Source organism: Diachasma alloeum, unplaced genomic scaffold, assembly GCF_001412515.2.
Source record: "Diachasma alloeum isolate Michigan unplaced genomic scaffold, Dall2.0 Dall_scaffold_00181, whole genome shotgun sequence".
Lineage (NCBI taxonomy): Eukaryota > Metazoa > Arthropoda > Insecta > Hymenoptera > Braconidae > Diachasma > Diachasma alloeum.
The window spans coordinates 1,336,576-1,363,991 of record NW_021680347.1 but is presented as its reverse complement, the minus strand read 5'-3'; the positions used below and the strand labels follow the sequence as shown (position 1 = coordinate 1,363,991).

Sequence of the window (27,416 nt, the reverse complement as noted above, 5' to 3'; positions counted from 1 at the left end):
CTGAAGATAATGCTGTGTATGATGTCTCATTTTGAAGAGTTTTTCATGTTCTTTGAATGTGCCAAAGGGCGATTTAATAGCTTGAAACCCCGCAGAAATATTGAGACCAATTTGGAAAAAAAAATTGTTTTGGACAAAAACTAGTTATTTTCAAAAAATCATAACTCTCTCAATTATCAATATTTTTCAATTTTTCTTTTTTCAAAATTTTTGTTTAATCGCCATCTCTTCAGAAAAAAATTGAGACAAAAGTCCCCAGCATCGACTTTTAGATAATATTACCCAACTAGTGAAAAAAATTCTAACTAGCTATAATGCACAGTTTGGGAGATAATAAATAAGATAATAAATTAAGTACGCGAGGCATACTAAAGGCCAAATGGAGATTATGAGTCTTCTTATTTGATTCAAACCGTTGTTGTTGCCTTCATCAACAACATATGAGGATAGAAAAACTCAATAACTTATGAGAATGCATTAAATTAAGTAATTTAGAATGTTTTCCGCAAATCCATAGGGACTAACTTGTAGGTAGGTGTTATTGTCTTGGGATTACCTTCAGAGACTTGGCGCAACCACTACATTTTTGTAAAACAAAGGATCTCCGTGAGTGGGAAATCACATTGTTTGTTTCTTAAATTTGTCAGTCGCAGTGAAAAGCGTAATGGGATGTTTTACGTTACCGCGAGAAATTATTCTTTTAACACTCGTCGATTGGTAACGTAACAATTGCTGGAAAGAATCGACTCATTCCATCCCAGCGTCGAACAACGCGTTGTCTCCCTCGTCGCCACCTAGCTTCACAACAATCGGTATATACCCCCCACTCACTCCATACCAAAGATGGCGCTGGAAAACTCTGAACTTCCGTAAATCCTCGGAAACGTTCGAGTGCATTCGAGTGACCTCGACAAGCGCTGAGAAGGCACTCATCACGCGCTGATCGTGTTGTGTCTGTTTTTTTTAACCAATTTCTTGTGTTTTGTGATTAAAAATGCCGAAAAAATCCAACAAATCACAATGGGGCAGTCGCAGATCCGAGGACAAGCATTATTTCGGTGAGTCCGACCCTCAGAACATACAATTTTCAGTCTCATTGTCAACCTATTTTCGTGGCCATCTGCAACATCGTCATTTCACCACCACCATCCGCATTTGTAACCTGCTTTTTCCGTATGCCCATTCACAATCATCATAATAATCGAAAAAAATATGTTCATTCATGTTTGCAGTGCACGACGATCGTGTGCCAAGAAGTACAGACACTGAGATGAAACAATTCAGCGGAGTAAATAGGCCGAGAGTATCATTCAAGAATCAATCGCACTCGCGAAACGAGAAGCGTGCTTTTTCGAAGAATTTGGAAAGGGCTATAAAAACGAGCCTCGATGATGACGTTACTATGTCCTCAGGGACGAATAACAATGGACGAGCCGTGATATTCCGTGGTCGTGGTAGGGGAGTTGGTCTCAGAGGACGAAATAGTCCTGTTGCCAGGGCATCGAGACTTCGAGTTCTCATGAATAGGGACAAACAGGGGCCCATTGGGGACGCCAACTGGTACAAAGTGATCATACCCTTTGGCAACAAATACGACAAAGATTACCTCATAAATAGCCTTGCGAGCCACATGGAAACCCCATTCATACCCATAATGTATAAAGCCTTCGACAAGGACATTGTATTCTTCATTGATGATCAGAAAATAGCGAATAAACTGCTCCAGTGCGACAGGCGAATCACAGATCTTGATGGTTTCAAAATAACTGTGAGAGTTAGACCTGGATTTCCTCAGATTGAAGTCGACGACGCACTCAAGGAGAAAATGAAAATGGCTATGGCCAAGAGATACGTTCCTGAGACCAATGCCATAGATCTTTCACGATTTCATGCTGATCCAGAACTCGCTGCTGATCATTTCTGCGCACTATTCAGACCTGCTATGCTTATGACTGTACTCGATATCGTTGCTGAGAATCTTCCCAACTTGGAGGCCTTAAATTTGGATAATAATAAGCTGCATGTCATTGAGAGGCTCAATGTGCTGAACAAAAAATTTCCAAATTTGAAGATTTTGTATATTGGAGATAACAAGGTAATTGGAAATGTGTTTTTAATGAGAATGATGCAATCGAGCCTCGTTTTTCATTCATCATAATGATGACGATCTTGATAATTGCAGATAAGGGAAATCAACCAGATTGACGTAATCAAAGACTTGAAACTCGAGGAGCTGAAACTAGCTGGAAATCCGGTTTGCAACAAATACAGGACGAGGCAGGATGATTATGTCAGGTACTGTGATTCATTCATTTTTATGGATTCAATAGGATTCATTGGATTTTTAGATGAAGTATTACAGGGGATTGGATGATTTTTTTTTAATTCAATCATGTAAGTCAGTAGGTGATGAATTTAGTAATTCTAGCCCTATAATTAATTGTCAAAAATTATTTTTGTTTTATTACGATTAACGTGGAGCTTCCGTGCTTCTGGCTTTTATTTCGTGTCGACAGTGACGTGAGGAAGAGATTCCCAAAGCTCCAGAGATTGGTGAGTATTGAAGAGGAATGGATGAATTTGACTAGTGGGGTGTAGAAAAGTTTCTCCGATGGCAAAATTTAAAACTTATCCCAAGTGCTTTATCTTTAAGAGGTGAGATATTTGACGCAAGAAATTAGTTTTCTGAGAATATGTCGATATTTCTCTTAGTGAAGGACTGTACATCCACTTGATTGCACCTTGACTATACAAAATTTTGGAGATTTTTGCCATCGGACAAACTTTCCTACACCTGACTAGTGGAATTAAATTTGAATAATTTCTGCATTTTTGGGTGGACGTTTGCTGTTAATTTTGACAGGATGGGACTGAATTGCCACCGCCAATTCTCTTCGACGTGTCAGATGATTCGGTTAAACTACCACCCACTGAGAGGATCTTTGTTGCTAATCCCAAGGCCCGGGAGATTGCAAATCAATTTTTGCAGCAGTACTTTATGATCTTTGACAGTGAGTCACGTCAACCACTGCTGAATGCGTATCATGAACACGCGTGCTTCAGCTTGTCGATCACACCTTGTCCAACAATGAATAAGTAAGTTCGTTAAATAGAAATGATAAAATTCAATTATGTTATAATTTAGAAGAATTATAAAAGCTAGTGCGTTTAGTGGTCAGCCTTACGGCGGTCCAATTTTTCTCACTGAAAATGCCATTTGGTCACGATAAATGCTAGAAAATACTAGAATATTGTGAAGCATTGTGGAAGCAATAGAAGTCTAAGAAAAATTATGCAAAAATTTCCTCGGAGTAAACTGCTATATCGCTCTGGTATTTTCTATAATTTCCCGAAGCATTAGCTTCTGCATTAAACGCGAAATTCTTAAAGATTTGTAGAACATTCCAGCACCGGAATATTGGACAGTCTTCCAGACGATCCGTGAATTTTTCAGAGAAGTCTGTACCGTTCTGGAACTTTCTTGAAGTGTTTAGGACCTTTCATGAATTTTCGGAGAAACGGACATCTGAAATTATATAGTTATATAGAGTAGGGTACACAATTGCGTTCATCGTTTGAAAAAAGATATAAAAATACTCAATTGTGTTCGTTTTGCCACAGATTCAGTTCTTACACTGCTGACAATAGGAATCTACTTCGTTCGTCTGATGCCTCAAGGAGAAGGAAATTGTTGAAACAGGGGAGATTACCTGTTGTAACTTACATCTCCGAAATGCCAAAAACCCAACATTACTTGAACAGTTTCACGATGGATATTGGACTTGTCACAGTAAGTAACAAAAAATAACTCAAAGAATTGCCGAAGATTTTTATTGTCGAGATATCTCAGTAAACAGCAATTTCAAGGAAAAAAGTCAGTTTACTTGTAAAATATGCTAAAATATTCCTTTTTAATCAAAGCTGTTCTTCATCCAGTCAATTGTCTAAACAACGTAGATTGCATATACGATTCGTTCTTTCAGTTGACAATTTGAATTACACTGAAATGCACACGAACATGTTCTCAAACAGGTTTTGTTTGAATAGAAAAAATCTTGTGTTGAGTATTGGAAGTGTCCTGAGATGGAAAATTTCAGTCACAAAAATTATAAAATAGCTGTTGCAAAAAATTGTTATTTTCCGTACAAGGAGGCAATATCACTTCTAGAAATGTTTATCCGTCATACTATACCACAGGTATTTGTTTTTCGAAGAATGTTCGTTTCAGACGAATCAAGGGGGAGTCATGTTTCGCTTCGGTTATCGAATTCTTAAGTAGAATAATAGCGATATAATAGCAGCCATGTAATTGAGTAACAACCCATTTGTTGATGAACTTCACAATATTCGCCTCTCGAATATTCCCCCTTTTTGTAATTGTATTGTTCAGAGCGCATAATTGATTTACACTATTAGAAAATTTTCTCTTAATATTAATCTAAATATTTTCACTTCTTTTTTTCGCTCCCTTGTCTAACGTTTTGAGGTATTTAGTCTGCCATTCACCAAGAATTTCGTCAAAAGGGGGATGATTGAGTTTGTAAGCAAAACTTTACCATTGTCTCATTTCTCTAATGAGTACTGTCCTTTCATTGTTCAGGATGATCAGTGCTACAGAATATGGTGAATGCTTCGACTTTCATATTTTGCGTTGTTGAAAGCAGAACGATGATTCATGTTTAACGCCTTTGGTCATTTATATCATCATTAATTTGGGCAAAATTAGAAATGCATAATTTCGATTATAAATGGCGACCTCTCATTCGTTACCATGGGGGAAGAGAGGATGAGATGATGAATCCTTTGTCACAACACTGATCAATGGAAAAAGCTCTTCGAAATTTTTTGGAATTTTTCCTATATTTTTTCTCTAATTTGTCATTTTCGTGGATTTCTGACATTTTGAACAAAAAAATAATCTAAATGACATTCGAAAGATAATGGAGCCAGGCCGTAAACCGTTTTACCGCTTTGCTGCTGATTTCTTTGGCTCAAACGAGTCTTATTTAAGAACATGTTTGCTTTTCGTTGTACTGAGTGCATTGATGAAATACAAATCAACTTATTATTTTTCTCCGTTTTGTGAAGGATGCACTGATGCTGATAACCATCACTGGATGCTTCAAAGAAACCGCTACTAAAGAGAATTTTATTCGTTACTTCCACCGAACCTTCATCATCGTTCCCGAGGGCACTGGCTACTGCATACGAAACGAGCAACTCCACTTGTCTCACCCAACAGCAGCCCAAGAGAGACAACTTCTCAATGAAATTCAAAGCTTGCCAGCCCCACCGCCAGGACCATTGCCATCAACCTCAACAGCAGTAGATCCACCAGATCAGCTGAAACAACAAATGACATTGACCCTGAGTCAGCAAACAAACATGAACTTGGAGTGGAGCCTCAAGTGTCTCAAAGAGGTACAATGGAACTTCGATAACGCGTTAGCTGCATTTCAAGAATTCTTCAAACGTGGACAAATTCCTCCGGAGGCATTTAAAAAGTAGAATTATGAGATTCTCGGTTTTTAAGTGTCTATGCAACGATTTTTCATTATCTCCGATGAGGAAAAATATTGTGATATGTGAAAATAGGTACGTGATTGATGTTCACGCACATAGAAAGGAAAAGAATAATCATGGGAGGCATGAACTTAGGCTTCACAAATTTAAGTTCTCTTGATATGCCATTTGCTGTCCCTTTTTAATTGAAATTTTTAATATCAGAAACTAGTGGTTTGTTTACTTAAATTTGTGAATTCAATGGCGTCAACTACGTTAGGATAACTGCTACAAATTGATCCTTGTCACTAACTGCAAATTTAGAAAAATTAAAAAAAAATTTATTCCTGTGAATATGACATATTGTAAAAGTGTCGAGTGTTTTTTTTAGCACTCCAACACTTTGATCAACAGTCGTATATGGATGTTCGATGTTTGCTCGTGGAACGCAAGGACACGGTCTCTCTATCTTTTCATTTCCAATTACGTAATTTCTTTCACATTATTTTTCAAATCAATTCATTACTGATCTGCCAGCAACCATCGAATACCTTGGCAATAGTAATTCATGAAATCTCTCACAAAGAGTGAGAATACATTGAAGATAAATATCTAACTCTTACAATCATGAAAGAAAACTCCTGCTGGAGTTGATGTATATTTTTACTCTTGTTAGGTATTTATCATCAATCAATGAAAAAATTAAACTACTTGATGTCAATCGATGGACGATAAATTTTAATTTAGTTCAAAATCAATTCAACTTATTATGCGAGTGAGCTAAAAAGTTCTCTCAATACGATAAATCGGCGATTAGAGGACGTTGTTTTAAGTCAAACTCATTGCCAAATTATTGAGAAATATTCTTTAAATTTATTTGAATTCATGAAGAAAACAAAAGTGCTCAGGAAAAGCAAATGTCTTCAGGATTGGGAGTGAAGATGGCTGAACTGTCTCAAGTCTCTATTCTCTTCTTAAACCTGCAAAACCAATAATCTACAGATCCTGCGGGACCTCTGCATCGATCTCATCAGCAAGTTTATACGGCGCAATATCAACATATAACTGTCTATCGAGCTTCGGATCGTTCAAGTGTCTTTGATCGGTCCAGCAAGAGAAGCTCAACGCTCTAGTGTTGCTACATCATTGGATGGTGCTCGCGATCTTACTCTTGCGTCGCAGAGTCTGACTCTTGCACTTGTCACAAGATGATATTGAACGCAACATCTGAGCAGTGATGGAAGTTGTAAAATCGCCTCGAAGTGATTGTCATATTGAGGACAGTTGAGCAGGGTCTCTGACATCGTGAGAGTCTCAATCATCATTCTCCAGGTGAAGAATGCTCTTCAAGAACATTTTTTCGTCTGAGGCCTCCCTTCCAGCATAAGGGACATGGAGGTGTCTGCCATTTTCCTGAAGTCAAGAACAACAGTCGAGTTATTGAATTTTGAAATCATCAGAGAGTGACCTCGCTGGAGTAGAAAAAAAAACTGGGTAACCAGGAGCAGTAGATGTAATTCGAAGGCAATGAATTTGTTTCTAACAACATCTTCCTATCGTCGAAACAATCGTATTGTTGTTGAGCTGGCTAAACTCACATATCTACGTTTTTTGTTCTTTTTCCTTTGTTTTTTTTTAGTTTAAATCTCTCGTAATATATAAAATTAACTTAAGAATTATTATATTGTTGTTCAATAATGTAAGCCATTCTTGAACTTTGAGGAGATCTACTTGAGAAGATAATGACAAATTTTTCTAGTTTTTACTGAATATTAGTTGATTGATCAATTAATTTCGAGTTAAGTTCTCGAATATTGGAGTGGAGTATCAGATGGTACAATTTGATAAATAATTAGTGCTGAGTAGGAAAAGTAATTGAAAAATTGTACGAAATTTTAGTTTGTATGTCCGTGTTCATCAACAATTTTTTTTCTTTTTTTTATTTAAATGTACCTAAAACTTTTGGAGATAAGATAGCAAACACAGAGTGTCTATTTGAATACACTGTACTGTCGGTGACACCAATTGCTTGCAAGCTGGTGACATTGTATGTTACAAAAAAAATTAATAAAATAATAAGATAATGCAATAAATTGAAATAAATTAACTTTCCATAAATACTAGTTATCACTTGATTTATCACGACAACAGGGGCTTTTCAGAAATTGCTGTTTGAAAGGCGTCTGGTGTCTTTATGACCATCGCTATCCTTCATTTCGTTCATCTTCTCCTTCTGTTCCCTTTTGAAGAAACCCATCTGCAAGACAAAGGTCGTAAAATCGTTTTGTAACGTCTAAGAATAATTTTTACACGAACATATGATATTTACCAGTCTCAAGCCAATTGCAATTAGGAATAATGCCAACAATCCTAGCAGAATACATCCAGCTATAATCCACACAGTGAGTCGACTAGTTGGAGCAATTTTTATAAATGTTGTCGTAACTTTTGTGACATTTCTACAACGAAAAATTCACTAATAGAAGCTGCATTTATCTCTGGGCTGAAGTGACAATTTCCTCGAAATTGATGCTCTAATACATTATTAAGGGGGGTCACAGCACGTTTTTCAAGTACCAAAAGTATTTGAAGAAGAATTCAATTTTTTTTTTATATCAAAAATGAGTGTAGGCAAGAATATTATGAAATTTGAATTTTTTACTAACATTTATTTTCTATTCAACCGAAGGAATCGAGTAATTTCAAATTCCATGCGATTGATTCTACGGACGATTATATGGAATACCCACAAACAAATTCGTTAAAAAATATTGGAAATTATAAGACTAGTAGGGCTTTTACAAGTCAAAATTTTTCAATATTTTTCAACGATTTTTTTTTTGTATCTCTCCATATTATAAGAATCCAAATCGACTTCTGGTGATTAAAATTTGATATTCGCAATTAAGGGTCATGAGGATCAGAATAAAGGCCACAAGGGTCAGGAGGGTCAGATTAAGAGTCACAAGGGTCCAAATGAGGGCCACAAGGATCAGACTGAGGCTTATGTAGGTAACAAGGGTCAGATTAAGGATCATGAAGGTCAGATTAAGGGTCCAAGTAAGGGTCATAGGCGTCAGAAAATAAGGATCTCAATATCTCTCTATATTGTAAAATCGACTTTTGGTGATGAAAATTTGGTGCTCGAAATTAAGACTCCAAAATTAAGGGTCAGAAATAACGGGTCAAAATAAGGGTTACGAGGGGTATAATGAGGGTCATGAGGGTCAGAATAAGGATCATGCGGGTTGACGAGCGGAGCGAGCGGGGGGCGCAGCCCCCTAGTATTTGATATGGTCCTCAGCTAAAACAATCGTATAGAATTCGGAAGTACTCGATTTCTTCTGGTGAATAAAAAATAAACCTTATTAAAAAATGAAAATTTCATGATATATTATACCTGCACTTTTTTTATAAATGAAGAAGAAATGTATAAAAAATGGCCGAATTTATCCATCAAATACTTCTGGTACTTCACAAAAGTTGTGTGATCCCTCGCCCTTGAAGCCCCACAAAAATTTGAAAAGAATTCCCCTGTGATCTTGAAGTGTAACCCTAATTGTAGGCGTATATGCCAAAATTTTTGTCAGAAGAATTTTCTGTGATCAAATATTGTAATTTTTATGTTGAAATTCCATGGCTCACCCCACAGTAGCGGAGCCAATGCAGAACGCAGAATTTACCGAAAACTATTCAACCGCAGAAATCAAGTTGAACTCATCACATTTCATAAGTTCGATACAAAATTCTTACCCTATCCCTGGAACTGTCCAATTAACAGGTTCCGGAAAATCCACCCACGCTTCCGTGATGACCTCTATAATTCGACTATTATCATTGAATCCATAATTTTCCATTAATTGCGAGAGATTCATGGAGAATTGTAATCTCAGACTGGCACTATCGCGGTCGGCGTTCAAATCACCAACATCACAAATAATTGTGCCACACTGAATGTTCGTAGAAGAGCAGGTCAAGGTACTTAAATTAGACCCGGATGTGGTCGAGGCGGAGAATCTTCCCGAGTTATTAGAAAAAATACCATTTCCTGGGATCTGCAATGGCTGTAAGGTGGAGTCTGTGGTCCGTTTTAAACGCGAATGATTACTATTTGCGTTTAGCTTGATTTTTTCCGTATCGTCCGAGCCCATGACATTGACAATATCCCCTTCACCCTGTACAATAGGAATATTTTGGATGGAGCATTGAGAAAGTCTTCCTATCGCCAACATCTGTGAATAAAAAATAAACAGATGATGCGATTATTTTTAAGGGGAGAAATGGCCAAGTCTTCGGTTGCCGAAGAAACGATGCATGATGGGACATGTCGCAGACGATAGAGGTGTTAAACTCAGTTGATTTTTCGTTTTTGCCTTGAAAAATCTCATCGGCCGACAGATTTCATTCGATTCAAACTTTTCCCTTGTTTTAGTACTCGTTAAACTCCAAAGGATAAAGTTGGGCATTCAATTAACTTATTTAAAAAAAAAAAAATTATGAAAATCTAACCATCGGCTTATTCATCAAAGCTAGAAACTCCATGTCCCCAACTCGATAAGGAACTTTGACAGTCAGCCTAGTGGTCGAAACTGGCGTGAATCCAGATTTCGAAATTTGATACAAATGCTCGAATGAAATATTTCGAGTGCTGTCCTCGGCTGATAGAACGTCATAGCTCCGCTCATTTGCACGTCTGCAAAAATCTTTATTTATAGTACCTCTCGGCATTTACAATAATGACTAAGTTTGGGACACTGACCCTTCCAGAGTGAGTGACGCATTAGTTCGGAGGAGGAGAAGGAACTCAACAGATGAATCACCATGCTGTCGACTCCGGGTTGTGACTGTTGCCTTGAAAGTCAAATTGGTATTGGCGTGGGAGCCATTGTTGATTTTACCCATGTTTAAATCGAAAATTAACGTATTCTGGAAGAATAAGGAACGGTAATTAAGGTAATAGGTTTGAGTTGAGCTAAAGAAACCTGTGTGAATCATCAATATGTTTTGCTCTAATGATGTAAGATCAATGAACTCATTTTCTTTCGTTTCGAACCGCAGCAGAAAAACCAAAAAAGCAAATTCCATTCAGACTTCAGTTTCCGATGACTGTCGCGGGATTGGAGAGCAATAACAAAATTTTTTGTAGCTCTCATTTCGGTGTATAAATAATTCCTCATCAAAATTCTCCTCGGATTCAAAGATATTCATTCAAAGAAACTTGCCCCACACGTACAAAAGAATGTAATGGAAAACCTGGCAAATAAGCTAGAAAATTCTATTGAACTTTCTATTCATTTTGACCAACTTTATGACTAAATTCCGTAGCTTATCTGCGCGTTTCTTTTCTTATGCCATAAAATTCAATGGAATTCGATTTTTCTACACAATTTGTTTAATCGGGATATTTTCTATAGAAATTCCACCGGTCAAATTTTTTTACTTTGCAGTTTTCCTATAGAAAAGAGGAATTCTTGTAGAAAATGTCTCAATAGAAGAAGTTGTGTAGAAAGATGAAATTTTACTGATTTTATATATAAAATAGTTTCTAGTTGACATTTTTAATAAAGAAAAACACGCAGCGAAATTCTTCAATAGCATCGATCAGGCTAATAGAATTTTCAATAGAATTTTCGATAGATTTTTTAAACGGAATTTTCTCGTGCGTGTAAAGGTAACATTGCCTCATTTTATTTTACTACTTTGTGGCTGGATTCAACTCTACAGATTTTCGGAAAGGATACTTACATGACGACCAGTGAGTAATGGATTCTCTAATTCACAGATAATTTCGGTGATCCCACTGTCCTCTTTCTCTTTACAAGAGTCCAATACACTCCGCAAGAAAGTATTCTTCGGAAGAATTAACGTCAATACCGTTGAATAGGCTGGTTCTTTAGCATTTGATACATTAACTTGCAAAATTATATCCTTGGAGCCTATGATCCAGGTATTATTTTCAAGAGCTTTTCGATTGCTGTTGAAGAATAACTCATAAGTAATTTTTCCAGTATAGTATATTCCAGCAGGGAAGGGGTAAACTCTCACATGTCAAATTTAACATTCTTATTAAGGGGGTACCACAGTGGAGATATCTTGAGATATCTAAAAAGTAAGAAAAGATTTTTTATCCAAACCGTATTGCCCCGTAACCCCACGTAAAATACTGTTAAAAATTTTTGTCAGAAATTTTCGGAAAACTTTTCGGTAATTTTCATCGAATTCAATTACCACTGAAATTTCAAGGGATTTTGTAATTGAAAATTCAGAATTTCGTGGAAAAATAAAAAAGAACTGTAAATTTCAGTTTCGTTTTTCCCTGAAAATGAATAGAAAACCAGAAAATTCCGATAAATATATTTTTGAATTTTCAGGACACTGACACTGAATGCGATTTAGGGGAAAAAAATCATGAAATTCAATCCCATAGTGAATTCAGATTTTACTGGAAATTCAATGTAATTAGGCACTGAATATTTATATTGGATTGAAAATTTAAGTTTTTTTTTTTTAATAAATGAAGGAATACTCGTCTTTATGCGCTTAAAATTCCGGAATGTTATTAAATTTTCAGCGAAACCTAAATTTTCATGATTTTTTTCCCTTAAATCGCATTCAGTGTCACTTTCCTGAAAATTAGTAGTCAATTGTCCATAAAATTTCATTTTTTTTTCTAACAGTAGACATCGCTTTTCGTCGGTCTCGCAATTGAATTGTCTAATTTCAAACAACAGAAACGAAATTAACTACTTGGGAAGTGTATTACAATGAAACCAATAAAGTAGCTCATTCGTTCACAAATGAAATAGCTTAATGTTGTCACAGATCCAAGGACTAATCACGCTCAACGCTGCAAGAAATTGACGTTTTTTTATTGAAGGATGTTTATTGTTATCATAGCCGAATGGTAAGCAATTGTAGGTTTTACGTTTCTCTAATAAAGGAAAGATTTCTTATCTAGAGTGATTTCATATTTAAAAAGTCGTTCAACGACGTGCTTTATTGAATTTTACATTTCTCCAATAAAGGAAAGATTCCTTATCTAGAGTGATTTGATACAAAAAAGTCGTTAAAGGCGACAACTGACGCGCGATATGGCTGTTGGTTGAAATTTTCGATCGTGATCCGGTCGAAAATATAAAAAACCAACTATTGTTAAAGATGACGGAAATTTCATGGAGTAGAATGATTTTTTTTTGCCGCAAAAGAAGGAAATTGTAAAAAATCTATATGCTTCACTCCAATTTGTCCACTTTCGAGAATAACTGTTTGACTAATAATGGGGAAGAAACAGTTAACTACTTGAGAAATGAATGAAAACGAGACTATCAGGTGGCTCATCAGCAATAAAGCAGAGCCACCGACGCGTGGTCGCAAGCGCTCCTTTGACCACGCTCAACGCTGCTCAGCTTCAGTGTTCGGACGAGAACATTTTTATGAATAAATATTTATTATCTAGTTGAAATATTCATACATATGTAGCTTACGTCTAATATACAGGGTGACAAATAGAAATAGGTGAAAATTAAACTATCATAGTTTTGTTGATTGGTGTAGAAAAGGAAGGACCATCATATTTGTAGACACAATAGACTTTGCAAATTTATTTGCAATTAGAGTTCCATTTCATTTTTTTAAAATAAAAATTCACACGGTGAAAGAATTGATCAAACACATTCGAGGGCATATGACTAATGGTAAATACTCTCGAAGTGTCCTCCATCAGAATTTGCGCAATAGTCAAGGCGTTTCTGAAAACTATGGATGACTTCTTCAATTTTAGCTTGAGAAATATTAGAAACACCCTTTTGGATAGCGCTTATCAGAGCCTCTTTTGGCTGAGGATTGTCCGCGTAACAGAAGTCTTTGAGATAACCCCACAAGAAGAAATCACACGGGTTCAAATCCGGTGAATATGGTGGCCATTCCATCCCTGCTCGGGTGAAGCGAGGATACCTTAAACCGATGACGCAATCACCGTATACTTTGTGTAATGCAGTAAACACATCATTAGTTCGATGAGGGTTTGCACCGTCCTGCATAAAATAGAAATCTTTCACCAATCCTTTTTTCTTAGCGAATAGGAAAAACTTGGTTTCCAACATCTCTCGGCAACTCTCCCCTGTAATGGTCCCTTCCAAGATTTTTACATGTATTTGTTTGATCGACAGAGCTGCCCAAACTGTAACTTTAGTAGAGTGGAGTGGTTTTGCTACTGATGAATGTGGATTTTCACTCCCCCAAAATCGATAATTTTGTTTATTCACGTAGCCATTAAGGTAGAAATGAGCTTCATCCAAGAAAATAATTCAATTGGCTTCGATTTCAGCATTTTCAAACATTTGCGTCAAAACTTTGCTGAATTCAAGTCGTTTCCCTATAGCAGTTTGCGTAAGCAAATGGTGGGAAGTGATTTTATAAGGATGAAGTTTGAGGAAATATTTAATTATCAAACGTAGGGTCTCTCGGTTCAATTCTAACTTCTAGGTAACTTCTAGACACAAGTTACCTTTTTGGACAGACATTAGACAGTCTTTTTGGTATACTTGCAGATACCCTCCAGAACTGTGCTACTTGGGTATGTACCGGGTACCATAGTTGACAAAATTATCAATTACGCGACAAAAAAGAACACATTGACTCAAAAAATTTATTGGGGACTAAACTCCAAAAAAAATCGTACAGGAGAACTAAAAAAATCCAACCGTTTAAGGGTGGTTTCACTCCCAATACTGCGACTACCAAACTTACTACGAAAGCCTCTATACGCATTTGTATAATTTTTTTCTCGGGAATAATAGCACTCAATGAGATACACTTTCTTTTCTTCGACAGCAAGCTCACTCATTTTGGAGAATATGAACTAGACTCTGGAGTATCCCAACAGAATTTGCCAGGCTCCAAGTTTTAACCTACAACAGCTCGATCCCTGATAACAAAGTGGAGAGGAAATATAGGGGAAAAGTTTTCACCTGTTCCTATTTGTCACCCTGTACATAGAAATGTTTAACGCGTTGTTTTTACTCATTTTCCTGTTTGCATATCGTATATAAAACTCATCGTTTTGAGTAGTTGAACGCCGAAACAGTACATCAAAGATGTTTAATAGATACTGAAAAGTGACAAGGTTGATGACAAATCCACTACTCCAAAGCAGGGATGGGATATTAGATTTTGACAATATTAAGAAGGATTATCTCCTTCTATTGTTCAAAGTTTAATATATATTTAATAAATTTAAAATATACAATTTAGTCACTAAATTTACGATTGATGATGAATAAAATATTTGATAATATTGAAATGTAATTTTTTGTTAACAAGCTAATTCTAACTTTTAGGTACTTGATTTTCGTACCTAAATTATTGGTTAATAGAATATTTCAAAATTTGAATGTGCAAATTGATGGTCAATTTAATATTTAAAATATTATATTAAGATTTATGTTAAAAATTGACAACTTCACAATTTAACGGTAATTATGATTGATGAATATGCCTATCACTGACTCAAAGCAATGATTCTTATATGATATATGCACAAACTAAATGAATAAGTAAACCGAAAAAATTAATTTTCTCATATTCTATTTGAGATAATAAAGAAAATACCTAGTTTTATTCTCTCCAATCTAACGACCATTGAAAAAAAAAAGTTCAAGTTGAATGAAACTTGCAATGCGAGGACCATTTCAAAGGCAAAAACACAAAAAACGAGGTTTTACATTGACGTATGAGGCAAAATCGGTTGGGCATAAAATATTTGGTATTATTCTAGGTAACCCATGATATATCAAGAGTTCCTTTATGACTATTTTTACCGACCGAAGACTTTAAAGTTTCACCATGATACCCCTTTAATTGGGTTTAAGTGAACTCTACGCACGGCGTGCGGAAAACAACCGCTTTACGCACACTAAACCGTTTCGAAAAGTGCACTTTTTAGGTAAGTATCACAAAAAATCTATATTATTGAAAGGGGTAAAGAGAATGAAATCGGAGTTCAATCTATCACGAAACATAATCCTAATTCATCAGCAACAATAGCTATACTCAGCTACGATAAATGTAATTATGCATTTGCTCTACCTTGCGTAATGGAAAGAACCAGAAATGGATATTAACGAAGTGCAAATTTGATCGTCTCCACAACCAATGTTGAAGGGAATATTGATTTCCTGAGGTTCCGAAGATCCATCATATTCTATGGGGCAGAGGATGCAAGCAACAATACCTAAAATTGGATTTCCAGTATAAAAATCATTATCGATTCCATTGACACTGTCTGATACTCACCACCCTCTTCTGTAATTCTCCAGCCTCCATAAGTGTGCACTACCGTTATAGGAATTGGGTCAATATAATTCGTAATTGTTTCCTGTAATAAAGAAGTTGATTCATCTTGATTGAAAAGTAAATTTTCAAAAGTACATTAGTCCTAATATTTGCCAGTTACCATTAAATGGACAGTCTCATTTAGACACACGGTTGCTTCTGTGTCACCAGACCAGGAAACGTGAGAAAAATGTATACGAGATTTGTTAACACGTTTAAAACTCTCATCGATATTGATAATTAAATCAAAACCTTCATAACAGATATGTAAGGAAAAATTTATTCGGGATCACCTCCTGCCTATACAGGGGGTCTAAAAATAGTTTATCGAAATTTCAAGAGATGAAAGAGCGGGATCAAATTTTCTGTCGAAAGTTCCTCTTTGACATATTGCTCCGGGTGGTAATTAAGAATATCCAAGCCTCTTACAGTTTGGTACAGACCACACTATAAATTCAACTATTTGCAATGATCAAATTTGTCAATTAAATTGCGTGAAAAAGATTTGAAAAGAATCATGAATATTCAGCGTTCTTCAAATTACATTTTGCATTAGAATTTTTTTTTTAAACATTCATTGTTTATAAATAAATAATTGAAATTGTTTAAACTTTCGGAAACCCAATTTTTTTAGGCACGAAATCGATTTCTGGTAAAATTCTGAATATCAATGAATTTATTACGATTCCAAAGAAATGATTTTGATGGTGGAAAACTGATTGTTTATAAATTATTCCCGTAGTGAAGTGGTAAAACGATTTAAGCCGACTTATCTCCCAGTTGAGTTTTTGAAGAATATTTCCGAATCTGAAGGGAGATAGCGAAATTTTTGTGATTACATTTATTGTAGCACTCAATCGACTCTACAAAAAAGGTTATTACAACAGTTTTGCTATCTCCTTTAGATTCCGAGATATTCATTGAAAACTGGCCAATAGTCAAAATTGACTTGTACCGTTTTACCACTTCGCTGCTGATTTGTGAAAAATGCTCGTAATTTTCAAAAATTGCAATTTATAAATCATTTCATTAATCTTTCCCCAAAAGTAAACTTTCTAATTTCTTGTCAGATTTTTAAAATTGATGACGTTGTTCATTTCCATAGTTAACAATAAGAGGAATAATTAATGGGATGTTGGAAGAGTTCAGCAATACTAATTTATTATCAAATCGCGACGTTTCGCTGCAAATCGCAACTTCTTCAGGCTCTTGACAGGTTTAGTACGTAGTCACTATAAACTCTAATAAAATGTGCGTGGAGCAACGACAACATATTAATTGATTAAAAATTGCAAAATACTCTAACAATAACATCGGGGTCTACAGCAACACCTGTCAGATTTTTAAAATATTTTCCAACAGTTCAATATCGAGATTCAAATTCAGACCTGCAAAGTTTAAATAATAAAATCATTGTAAAATGTCCGGAAACTTAGGGTCAAATGGGGTTCAAATGGAAGCTCTGATGTTCGACTACAAATGTAGAAAAGCATTTGACTCGAGAAAATAACCCAAAATAGCCAAAGTACTTGGATATCCTTAAGGGGAGACTACTATGAGTTTTAAAAGTCGTGGGTTATTGGAGTGAGACTTTTCATACGTTGAAGATCGATTATATAGATCTGAAAACGAATAATTAGCGCAAAAAAAAATTTTTTTTATTGTTCGTTTGCCCGAAAAAGCTTAAAATGCCAAAAACAGTCCAAGGCCTCCAATTTTTGAGTTGCGAATGATTTTTTTTTCAAATTTTTCGAAAAAATATGTGGGATAACAATTACGAGCTAAATTTTTTCAATTCACCTCTTACATGGCTAAATTTGCTTTTTTTTGTATTTTTTTACACAAATAGTGAATTTTTTATATGAAAAAAACCTAAATCAGCTGTGTAGGAGTCGGATTCCAAAAAACTGGCTCATAATTGTTGTTCAACACATTTTTCCGAAAATTTTGAAAAAAAAAATCTTTTGTAGCTCAAAAATTGAAGGCCCTGGACTTTTTTTAGCATTTTAAGCGTTGTCGGACAAACGAACAATAAAAAATTTTTTTCTGCACTAATTATTCGTTTTCAGTTCTATATAATCAATCTTCAATGTATGAAAAGTCTCACTCCAATAACCCACAACTTTTAAAACTCATAGTAGTATTCCCTTAACGAGTTATTAATTGATGAAGTTCAAAAATGACAGCAGCATTGGGCTGAAGGCGAAAGGAATAGTGACTGGTGGACAGGAAAGGCGGCAGAGTGAGAGGGTTCCTCTGAAAGAGATATCAGCACCCTTTGAGTTGATTTGGATTGGCTAAATGAAGCAGAACTGATTCCATCACCTTCCCCTCTCGATACCGCTCCTTCTTTAATACAGAAATTAAATTGTTACGAAAATAATTTTGATTGTAACGATGAAGTCAACTGAGATGTAGCTGAAGTTCTTGCGAAAGTGATCTACCAACTTTTTTAATTAATGACTCGTGAATTATACATTTGCAATGGAACTTTCGACTCAGAATTTTATTCTCGTTCATCCCTCAAAATCTCGGTCACGTATTTTGGGACACCCTGTCTGTGACGTGCATCTTACTTTCATGGCTAGGTGAACCGATTTTTGTGTGATTGACACAAACTTCAATTATGAAAGACGTAGAATTTCTATCCAAAGAAGAGGGAATTGTCAATGCTCGAAATTTAGATTTCACTACAGGACGACTATTTAATACCATAGCATAGTTAGACTTGTAGGCACCAATCGCCAAGTCTGGAAAACTGCAACATAAATCACTTGATGACAATATCAGCTTGAATTATCCCTTGAGGAAGAATTCATAGATCGTACAAACCCATTAAAATCAACATCCACGGGTTTTGCTAGAGAAAATCCAAAGGTTGTGGCTGGTGACGTTACTGTAATATTCTGAGAATCCATTTGGAATTTCGATTGTAACGAAGAGTCACCATTGTGAATGTAAACAACACCGTTGCCTTCCCAAGGAGCGCCCACAATTAAATCTACAAGGGAAATGAAAATTGAATGCCATAAAAATCGGTAGGCGGAAAAAATAGCCCATACACCCAAAGCGTCCTAAAACCCACCCAACTTAAAAATTTCCCTTGGTCTATTTTTCCTTTTTCTCGGTCAATTTTTTTCCGGGATTCGTAAAAATCAAATTACCCTAGATGAATTTTTCTTAAAATTTTGTTCATTAATATCTTCAAAGCTCAGGAATAGTACATTACATGCCCGAGTCTTGGAAAACAGATCACCGTCCCTCATGTGCTTGCCATCCTCGCTTTCGGCTCGGAAGGCAATCTTGCACGTGGGGTAGGGTGATATGTTTTCCATGGCGAGGTGTGTATATTAATTTTCGTGTCGAGGGACCTGAAAAACCACATTTTCGTGGCGCTGCGCGCCACGAAATTGGCGTTTTGCAGGTCCCGTGACACGAAAAATACGATACTATATAATGGGATTTTCACCCCGTCGGATGCAAAGTACACATTTTCCTCTCAGGTTGTCGGAGGAAAATTGCACTTGACGCCCACAGCACCTCTTCGGAAAAATTTTCGACGAAAGCACTGCAGTGTTTTTGTATTTAGGGCCCCGTAGGTGATGAGGTAGGGGAAGCGCTCGAGCGACTGCAAATTGAAATGAGGGAAAACGCATGGAAAATGTGTACTTTCCAGGGATAGCCATATCCATAAATTAAAATTACTGTTAAATTATTAAGTAAATTAGTTAATATCACTCTTAAATTTCAATTATTAAAATAATCATTAATTTAAATAGTCAAATTTCGAATTATTCATTAATCCGTAATTGAGTTAGGAAGATTGACGATTATTTGGATCATCGTAAATCCCTTATAAGAAATTTAGTATTATCTACTTAATAGAAGAGTTTTAGTTTCATATTTTTAAATACTTAATTCATTATCATCAATTGGAAATTCAGATTATCAATTATTTTACTATTTTTTAATTTAAATTATTTTTTAATTTAGTATACTAGATTGACTAGTCAATCTAGTCAATAGTGTTGTATTAGATTTCTGAAGTTAATATCAAGTTTTCCGAAGAAAAAGTTTCAGGAATGTACAGGGTGTCCCATAGTATGTGACAAAAGTAAATTGCGTTGTATACCGCAAGGTGACAGCGCAGTCTAAAGTCTAATATATGGTTGCAGTGGAGACTCTCCGCAAATTTCATCCATACTTCAGTCGCTCACGAATTAGAACACTAAAATGGAAAACCTAACCATTGAACAAAAAACATTCCTCATCAAATCATATTACCGAAGAGGAGATTCAACTACTGCAGCAATAAGAGCATTTCATTCTAAGTATGGCACACACACTGGAGTGTCTGATTCGAGTCTCAGACGGTAAATAGAGTGAACGAACTAGATAACCAAAAAAATTTTTTTTAAAGATTTACGCATTTTTCGACCAATTCATGGGTATTTTCAGGTTAATTCAGAAATTTGATCAAAACGGTACACTAGACGATAGGAGGCATGAGAATCCTGGCCCTTCACCTACTGTAACCACAGATGAGGTTATCCGCACAACTGAAGAACATTTTAAAAAATATCCAAATGATACTCTTCGGAAGGCTTCCCAAACCTTGAAAGTCTCGAGAACTTCACTTCACCGTATCTTAAAAGTGTTTTTAAACTTCCATCCCTACAAAATTTCTGTACATCAATTTTTAACTGAAGAAGCGATGGTTCGTCGTGTGGAATTTTGCCAAGAACTTTACAATCTTTTTGAATCCAAGGGGATGAAGGCACAGAATATCATCTTCTCCGACGAAGCACATTTCTACTTAGGTGGCTTAGTAAATAAACCAAATTTTCGCTTTTGGGGGACTGAGTCACCCCACGTCGTTGAAACCAAGTCCTCACACCCGAAAAAAGTTACTGCATGGGCGGCAGTTACCATAAAGGGTGTTTTCCTTGAATTCCTCGAGAGTCGCACAATTAATGCTGACATTTACTCCGAGTTCTTGAAAAAGAACTTCTTTCCTTGGGCACGAAAAAATCAATTAGTCAAGAATTTCTACTTCATGCAAGATGGTGCCGCCCCACACAGGACTACTAGAGTATTTGAAACACTTTTTTCCGTTTACGGCACTCGTGTGTTAGGTTTAGGTTACCCTAAGTATGCCCATGGGGGCATGGAATGGCCGCCTTAGAGTCCTGATTTAAATCCCTGTGATTTTTGCCTGTGGGGTTTCCTCAAGGACAAGTGCTATGAAAAGCATCCGACGACTGTGGAAGAGTTGCAAGACGCAATTAGGGATGCTGTCCGAGCTATTGATGAAAACATAATACAGCGCATCTATACCAGCTTCGAGCGTAGGATAGAGTTCTGTAGTACAAGTGATGGCGGACACTTGGAAGGGATTGTATTATAATTTGCCGAATGTTCTGTGTACAATAAAAAAAACAACAATTATTTACACTTAACCGTATTCAAGTTATTCGCAATTTACTTTTGTCACATACTATGGGACACCCTGTATTGTATTTTTTTATATATAATACATCCTGTGTTACATTTTTTGAAGCCAATCTATTCGGTGTATTGTGTCATTAGATTTTTTATAAATGATGATAGCACACATTAAAGATATTACGATAATGCTATGTTGTTATATTCTATACTATACTATATTATATAAACTATGTATAATATACAATATATAATAGAGTACTATATGTATTATAAAATATAATGTAGATATAAAAAAATTGAATAATAAACTGATAACAAGAATAACATACATGGAGTATGACACAATACTCTGAATAAATTGGCTTCAAAAAACGTTACACTGGATTTTTTATTAAAGGAGGATTTAGACCTTCATCAATGTAAGTCGGAAATTCTTTTAATATTGTAGAATCGGAAGATTGATGGCAATCCCTGGTACTTTGCGTCCGACGGAGCCAAAAGGTTTTCCTAAAGACAACGTTGCCATTCCTCAAGGAATAATCCCACAAAATTACAAGTTGTTATCAAAGTTATTTTGAAAAAAGCTGTTGAAATGTGCTATGTGTTACCATCAAATCCATCCCTATCCAGATCTCCACAGGTCAGTGAATACCCAAAACGGCCCCGCTCCTTATGCCCATTCAGAATGACATCCGCCTTCTCGAATATCAGCCGTGAATTCCCAAGGTAAATATAAACTCTCCCATAATCCTCCCCCCAGTATGGCGCCCCAACGATAATTTCATCAAGTCCATCATTGTTGAGATCGCAAGCTGTTAAACTCGCCCCGAAGTATTCTCCAATCATTGTTCCATCGATCTCAGCAATCACAGTCGCTGGATTTGTGGTTGGATCTATGATAGCAACTCGTCCAATTAAGTGCCATCCAGGGGCACCTCCAGCATACAATAATTTTCCTCTATCGGAGAAATATCCAGAGGAAACGGCGTATCCGAGCATCGCACGATCATCAGCTCTCGAAAGATAAATTGGTCCGCTCTGATCTTTTATGAAGACACTGCCGACTAACTCCTCCTTCGGTGATCCCTTGACCATTTTATTATTTTTATTTGATGTAGCGGTTGGATAGTGCACCGAGAATCCGTGGAGGGGATTGTACCAAAATTCAGTTGTAAAATCTAAATTAATTCAGTATTATTGGAATGTCAATTGGTGAGAGGAATTCATAGAAATTTTTCAGCAAGGAGGTAAAACTGTGAAAGTCGATTCAAGTTTCGAGTAATGCTTTAATGAATATTTCTGAATGAAAGATGTAGTGAAATTTTTACCAGAACATTTTTGATAATCATCCACGAGGAAATGAAATCTTTCAACTAAGGATTTTTGTCCAATTTAAAAAGAATACCCTTAAGTGAAGGTTGAGTTTAACTCCTCGACGATTTGACGATTCCACAGTGTGCGAGTGACGTCATTGCAAAGACTACGAAGTTTCACCCTTCATAAAAAACAGACCGGTCTTGCTACTAGTTTTCGAAATACGGATGCATAGCACCTGATTTGAAATAGTTCAACAATTTTGACTTGGACAATATGACGAAATTCATTCCCAATCGATTAACACCTTCCGGGCGATAGCTCTACGGCTACAATGGGGTGGCTCATCGCCAAACCCCCATTGCTACATTCGCCTTGCATTAGAAACGTGCACTTTGCGCCCGCCCTGGCGGAAAATAGTATGCGCACCTTGGGCGGGTAAAACATGACTTTCCGGCGATGGTGCACAATAAATTATTTTGTCATAACGGCCGTAGGACGCTACGCATCCATAAATCGCTGCCTTACAGCCGGAATAACAAGAAGAATATTCTTGCACTGAGAATCTCTAAAGTTGAAACAACATTCATTACTCAAGAGAAATCTCCTCGATGCAAGCAACTTTTTTTACGCCCCAACGGGCGCAAGGTACATGGAAAGAAATATTCAATAAAAATTACGTATATTTTCTGTAATTCCGGAGCGAAATGTGGTTGCAGGAAATTTTTCGGAACTGTCACGGAATTTTTTCGGAGCGTTCCGTAATTTTCATCTGAATCTCCTGTAAAAAATTACGATACCGTCACTTCAATTTTCTGAGTCGATTCCGTAATCGGTGAGTGAATTGTGAGTTCCGTAATTTTTACTGAACATTTCTCTCCGTGTACACATTTCCCTCCTGCATGGGGGGGGGGGGGGGNGGGGGGGGGGGGGTAAAATTGAGAAACCTTACTCAGGTGCTCACCACCCGGGCTTACCACCTGGGCCCGTGGGCAGGACTCCTTTATTTTACCTCTCTACGTTAGAAATGTACTATTTTCAACGAACTTTCCTCTACACGGAGAGAAATTTTTTAGAAAAATTCTAGTACGGGTACTGGAAAAAATTACAATCCACCGGCTGTGAAAAATTCTAGTGCTGTTAAGTTAAAATTTCTTGGTAGTTCTAGTAAAATTTCTGAGGATTTCTGTGAAATTTTCACAGAAATACGGGGAAAAATTCACGTTTTCTCCAATAAAAATTCTAATGCCGGCACTGAAATTTTTTCCTGGCCGTCACTTTGCGTCTCTTTTCCCGTGCTAGCACTAGAATTTTTCGAAAAATGTTCTCTCCATGTACACAACAGGTCTCCATGAAAAATCGACCATCACTTTCGAGTTCCAAGATTCGAGATCCAAGACAAAAACTGAACTTGACTCATCCAGTTCTACCTCTATACTGGTGAATATGAATTCAACTTTACCATGTCCTCCAAGATTTTTATCATCCAATTCAAGTCTATCTGCAGTTATATTGCCACTATAACAAACGCCATGCATACTCTCAAATCTCGTCGTGGTGGTGTAAAGAATTATCATGCTCCTCGGAGCGCAGACCTATTGAAATCACCGATAACTCATTATATTTCTGAGAACGGGAGGAAACGAGGAAATTTCCGGGATGGAAATACTAAAGTACTCACTGTCAAAATATCAGCATTAGGTTCTATGGCCATGGATGCGCCGAACCAGCCATAATCTTTTTTAATCAGTGCGTCATGATTGACTGAACTGATGAAACCTCTTTCTTCAACGAGTTCTTTAGGTTGGATGCGTACTGGTTGAGATTTTTCTAATTGCAAGTCGTATCTGTAGACTAGACCTGGTTCTTCTACTGATGCTAATTTCGACTTTGGCGCTCCGACAATCAGCCTGATTATTAGATGAGAAACGATATACTAGGATCAAGAACATTAGCAATCCGTTGGTCGTGTTATGAGTGTCACGTCGCAGTTTTCACAATTTCGTGAATAACATTGTTTGTGGACACTAAAATAATTTTGAAAAATTCCACATCTTACACTGAGAGAAAAACAAACGAGTGTTGTTTTGGCCAACAAATAAACACATGAATAATTCCTCTGTTTTTGAAAACAACGACATATTGACAAATATGATCCATTAATAGATATTTCAGAGGATTTTCGTTAAAACCCATTGACAGCTTATTTCCCACTAATTACTTCCGGGAAAAACTACCATCATAAATTGGAGAAAGATCTAGGAATAGGAATCAGTGAAAGATATTCACTGATACCTATTCCTAGAATGACCTACACTGATAGAAAGGATTATTTATTACGTATAATCGGTCTATTCGGTCTCACTAAATGTTCATTCGTTAATAGTTGACAAATGCACATTTGAGAAGGCTTGTTTGACTCGATTTTCACCTTTCAAGTGAACCATTCGTTAACTGTTAGCAAATATTCATTTGGTCATATTCAACTCTACCATTCGTTAATAGTTAACGAATCTCGTTTGGAATAAATGAATCAGTCTATCAGTGTAGGTTTAGAAGTCAGTATGAAAATCCTCTTGCTTTAATTCCTATTACTCACCATGTGCCTTCTATGACCAGAAAAATTATAGTTTTTTATGGATTCACCTCCTTACTTCTTATTCAAACCAGCCTGATCAATCACTCGGTAGAAGTAATAGGAAATTATGGAGGTTTGGACAATAACACACCTATTTTCCTATTACCTTTCATTTTTTCAATAGGAATTGAAGATGTTTTTTCACCAGGGTCGCTCACACAGTAAAAAATCCGGCGTGGACTTCTTGGGACACCATTCAGTGTTGAATTAACACCAGATTTTACACACGATGTCCTATGGTGCGGTGTTATTTTAACACCGCAACTCCACACCAAAAACAGTGTGAACTCATTGGGACACCGATCGGTGTCAATTCAACACCAATTTTTTTACAGTGCAAGCAAGAGGGGTATGATTCACACGAGAGGGTGCCTTTTCAGGATGAAAATATCTCATGTAGAGGGCAATTTATCAAGACATATTTTGTCTCCAAGTTACAAGAGTGCTATCATCTCATTATTATCATTTCATTTAAGCATTCATCTCTTATCTGTGATTATTGAATAGCCGAAACCAAAAACTACTATCTTGGTTTTCTACTACTACCTCGCTTCGCATAAAACGAACATTTTTCGGGAGTAAATCTGTTCCACTGCATCAAATATTCTCACGTGGAACATGTAGTTTTTCGGCAGATGACGCAAAACTAGATGTGGCTTCGTTCGACCCTAAATAATAGAGCGGTAAATCCCTCGCGCGACGACCAATCGCAAATTCGCATGTGTTGACCAATTAGGGTTAAAACGGTGTAAGACGTACCACGTGAATTTAAATGTCAAACTGAAACTGTATGATTTTGTCAAATGTAACTAATTAACGACGAAAACTAACAATTCTGTAGCGAAGTGGTAAACTAGGATAAGTGCACAAATGGAACTTTTTCCGGAGAGTTAAAAAAGTTGGCCACGTTTGACGGAACATTTAATTCTAGCAATAGAAAAATTTTCAAAAAAATAGAACTTATCCTAGTTTACCACTTCACTACAGAATTAGAAATGAACATTTTTGAAATATTTGGATCTTTTATCCACGAATCCTGGGTAACCCCGACTGCTGGATACAAATACCCTACATTTCGCTGTTCTTGAATTTAATTTAAATTTCTCAATTTTATAAATTAAAAAATATTGCCGTATAAGGGAAGATGCCCAATGGGAAGTCCCCTGCATCAAGGTGAGCACCCACAATATTATGGGTTACCTCAAAGAGGTTCAAATTCATTTAGACCTTGTTATGATGCATTCGCTAATTGCATCGGAATCTAGTTCCACCGAAAGTCTTTCGATATTTTCTCCAAAACGTTTCAGCTCCGAAGATATTGATAATAGAATCAGCATAAACTTGGAAGTATTCTTAGAAAAACATGTCGTCTGATGAAAAATATTGGATGATCTTTTCTATAGTTCGTTGAATTTCCTATCAGAATGGTCCTCGAACTATCAGTATCGGAAACATTTGTAAGAAAAAGAGAAATTGATTCTAAGATTTTCTGCAAAAAAGGTGGACTCTTTTGACATTTTACCCGAAAATTAGTCGTCCCCATATGATAATCATTGGATTAATCAATATTTCATAAGTGACTTTAATAATTACAGCATCACTCACGAATTATCAAATTATCTTCGTGATGGATGACTTCATGAAAATATACCAAAAGATTTTTTTAATTGGCCATTTTTATAATCAACAAAATTTCCTACAAACATTATCTTTTAAGAAGATATTGATAAAATAATATGTAAATTGGTTACGAAAAAAATCGTTCATCTCTCTCTAAATTGAATTCGCTTTGAATTCTCTGTTGAATCAGTCGAATTTGTATTCGTATTATTCAGTACTTACCATGATTTAGGTGGATTTTGTTGAGCATGAAGAACAATACTGTATCCAAAATGGGAAAGTGTTGAATCTTGCAACATTGATGAGGGTTTCTCATGAATGTTATAAGCCGAAATCACAATTGCACGTAAAATAAACAAAATTATTATCAAAATCATATTAATATCGACCACACAACACAAGGCGGATTCGTCATGTGCCAAGAACTGTCGTGAAATGCAATGAAACTGACTCAAATTGACTCATCTGAGAGATTCAAGCACAGGAAACCAATGGGTGATAAGCCAATCATTAGGGTGCTCAACACAATACGTCTGTACTTTTCACTATAAAAAAAAACATT

General features: G+C 36.2%; 2 protein-coding genes across 2 annotated transcripts; one reads left to right on the top strand and one right to left on the bottom strand.

The window, feature by feature from the left end:
* Positions 1 to 911: 911 nt before the first annotated feature.
* LOC107046304 (nuclear RNA export factor 1) lies at positions 912 to 7,620 on the top strand. Its single transcript, XM_015268899.1, has 7 exons — positions 912 to 1,058; positions 1,233 to 2,095; positions 2,183 to 2,295; positions 2,517 to 2,553; positions 2,864 to 3,096; positions 3,622 to 3,790; positions 5,089 to 7,620. Exons 1-7 carry the CDS (start codon positions 995 to 997, stop codon positions 5,506 to 5,508), a joined length of 1,899 nt encoding a protein of 632 aa, XP_015124385.1. The 5' UTR covers positions 912 to 994; the 3' UTR covers positions 5,509 to 7,620.
* Positions 6,748 to 27,231, bottom strand: LOC107046299 (integrin alpha-4). Its single transcript, XM_015268893.2, has 15 exons — positions 27,077 to 27,231; positions 24,278 to 24,506; positions 24,059 to 24,191; positions 21,891 to 22,460; positions 18,667 to 18,835; positions 18,411 to 18,592; positions 15,956 to 16,086; positions 15,796 to 15,877; positions 15,589 to 15,733; positions 11,248 to 11,476; positions 10,262 to 10,428; positions 10,012 to 10,195; positions 9,256 to 9,734; positions 7,832 to 7,961; positions 6,748 to 7,759 (listed from the first exon to the last, which is right to left on the bottom strand). The coding sequence occupies exons 1-15, from the start codon at positions 27,229 to 27,231 to the stop codon at positions 7,661 to 7,663; spliced, it is 3,084 nt and encodes a 1,027-aa protein (XP_015124379.1). The 3' UTR covers positions 6,748 to 7,660.
* Between the last annotated feature and the right edge of the window lie 185 nt (positions 27,232 to 27,416).